At 39.6% G+C, this 2,807-nt stretch overlaps 1 protein-coding gene across 7 annotated transcripts in view; it reads left to right on the plus strand.

Annotated features, from left to right (window-relative positions):
- The window catches only part of LOC110466230 (protein furry-like), a 90,201-nt gene that overhangs the window by 53,477 nt on the left and 33,917 nt on the right, over positions 1 to 2,807 (plus strand). For all 7 annotated transcript variants that reach the window (XM_021522618.1, XM_021522619.1, XM_021522623.1 and 4 more), the window contains 5 exons: positions 156 to 323; positions 922 to 1,062; positions 1,562 to 1,724; positions 1,925 to 2,097; positions 2,551 to 2,622. In XM_021522618.1, the coding sequence (XP_021378293.1) occupies positions 156 to 323; positions 922 to 1,062; positions 1,562 to 1,724; positions 1,925 to 2,097; positions 2,551 to 2,622 (717 nt within the window). The remainder of the gene's footprint in view (positions 1 to 155; positions 324 to 921; positions 1,063 to 1,561; positions 1,725 to 1,924; positions 2,098 to 2,550; positions 2,623 to 2,807) is intronic.

The raw sequence follows: 2,807 nt of genomic DNA on the forward strand, positions 1-2,807 counted from the left end.
GGGGGGAAGGAGCTTATTCGCAGTAAAATACAGTAGTTAGAAATCCCTGCCTATGTCACCTTGGTATCCAACATTTTTCCAAGTTTTCCAAGTTCCAAGTTATATAGGATAATGCGTGATTATGTACGTACTCATAGTAAATGACTCTTCTTCAGGTGTGTTCCCAGAGGTCTGACCGCCTCAACAACCTTGGGACTATCATGTCACTATATAGCCGTGGAACGTTCGGCAAGGACAGCTTCCAGTGGACAAAGTGTGTCATCAAATATCTCCTGGACGTGTACCTTCCTGCGTCCTACAGTCTCATCTCCTTCCTGGTAGAGGTAAGACTTTGACCCTTTAAATAATTAATGTTTATTAAAATGTCTCATGTTGTCTAGTTGTTGGAATGTGATGGTTTGCTTTTTGTTGAGGGAAAGAACAGATCGTACATTTCTGTTGTATAGGCGATGGATACACCAACCAACCAAGAACGTTGTTATAAACTAAGATCATGGAAGGACAATCACCCTTGAATGATTTCAATCAAGTCTTTTTGCCATACTGTTAGAATGATTTGGGACCAACCATGGCATGATATAAACTTCAAATTATGAAAAACTGACCAAATTATTCACTTTTGTTGGAATCGTTGCCTGTCAGAACACAAACACAACGCACCATTTGGTAAAAATTAATCATGGACCTTAAGAAACCACAAACTAAGGAGGTTGTATAACATTGATGTAATTGTTTTGATCTTGAATATGAGGACTGAAATTAATTTCTATTATTGATAGTATGCAATTACACAGTTCTGTTCAAAACTTATTCCCCAAAATGCCCTACCATACAACATGAAATAGGTTTTAATGGGATTGTGTTGCGTACCTTCATATAAAATGATGCATTCCAATCATCGATTCTATGTTATATTTGTAGGTACTGGAGAAGGGTCCCGGGACAAACCAACTGTCTGTCTTTCAGATCCTACATTGTATGGTACACTACATGGACATTAACACCACTCCAGCGTCCTCCCTCAACCCAGAGCTCTTCCATACCATCTCCAGACATGTCCAGGTAGCAAAGACATATAATGTCCGACAAGAAATAGGGTTCCATATAAAAGTGCAAAAAAATGAGTTTTAATGAAACTTTCAAAATTATGTATTTCAAGTTCATATCTACCTTTTATTGGCCCTAAAGACCTCTTTTGTGTTGTTGGGCGCTTTAATAACTCGGTAAATAAAATTTCAAGTTCATGAAATAGGAATATTTAAGATTGCAGGCAAATATATGAGACATAATGACCCGTTGCCTAGGAGTCGGTGTTCAAATATGGCAAAAACAGTTAGAAAAATTGTCTTCTGCAAATCTGAACTAGTTGGATCAAAGTTGTGTCCTATAAAATCTAGCCAACTGGTCATGTTGATCCTGGTTTAGGTGATATATAGCTATATCCTGCAGTGAAATGTTTATATAACAAGGTCTATGAGTAGATGTAGTATTCTAAGAGCTGTTTAAACCATGAGTAATTAGGGGGCATCGTAGGGATCAAAGTTCAATGTACTTTTTACAGGGCTTCCATTGGAGGGAGGCATTAAAGATCCTGAAGCTGGCAGTAGGGCGCTCATCCACGCTGACTGCTGCTCCGCCCTCGGCCCACACCAGCGAAGTCGGCACATTCATGTCGCACACGTCCTTTGCTGAGGCAGAGGTCATTACACGCAAGGAGCTACCAGGTCAGTTTAACGTAACAAATAAGTTAGGGAGGTGAACAAACAGAGTATAAAAAAGCAACACTGAACATTATGGCTGCTTTACACATTCTTACAATTGAGTCTGATAAGTGCCTCCTTATTTGTTTGCACTTTTTCAAGTACCCTGGGTGATAATGAGGCTTGACATTGTCTGTGTTTATTCACCATGCCTTCTTTTGTAGGACGGACATTGGACTTTGCTGTAGACTTCAGCGAGGTTGGCATCATAGGGAGGAAATATCTCAACACAGAAATCCACGGGTCTCTGGACGGCATTCCGGAAGTCCAGTCCTCTCCGGCACGGAAAGGAAACCAGGATCATGACTCGGTCTGGAAGAAACCACAGAACTCGCAGGTAGAAAATCAGGTTTTTGTTCGTAATGGCAAGGAATTCTAGGATTTATTCTCTTTTCAGAATAAGAATTGTAAACTACATGTGAGCTATCATTATTAGAATTTATCGATTTTCCTTTGTTTAAAGCCAGTCTTGTTAACAAGAATTAGGCTACGCTCTTGGAGGTGGGGAGTAAATCTACGGTATAAAGGAATTATTTCTTTATTTCCTTCCAAAATCTTCTCAAGATATATTATAGTCCGAGGTTTATTCAAAGGAAATGTATACCTTAGGTGTCATTGCAAATTGTTTAAATGAAAATCCTGTAGTGAGGAAAGGGGCTATATTCTAGGTATCAAGCTTTCTTTGACTGCCTAATGCATTTGATTTATAATACGTTCTGAGAGAGTTAAATAGGACATGAAGTCTGGCAACTGAAATCTGTTAAATCCATGAGTGTTGGATGTGTTACAGACGAGAGTGCGGGAGAGGCTGGCAGAACTGCTGACATGCTACGGCCAAAAACGCCTGCCAAAGAGTCCATCGGTATGTACACAGACTTTGGTCACTTCTCTTTGTAGCTCTGTATTGTGTGCTGGCTCTGATAACCAACATTGTTTGTGTGTGATATGTGAACCAGTAGAACATCCTCCAGATCATTGTATACAGTATTTAGTACCAGTAGGTCTAGTCTCTGTTACCCTACACATAATAGTACACAATACTTAGTA

This window comes from Mizuhopecten yessoensis, unplaced genomic scaffold (assembly GCF_002113885.1).
Source record: "Mizuhopecten yessoensis strain PY_sf001 unplaced genomic scaffold, ASM211388v2 scaffold11125, whole genome shotgun sequence".
NCBI lineage: Eukaryota > Metazoa > Mollusca > Bivalvia > Pectinida > Pectinidae > Mizuhopecten > Mizuhopecten yessoensis.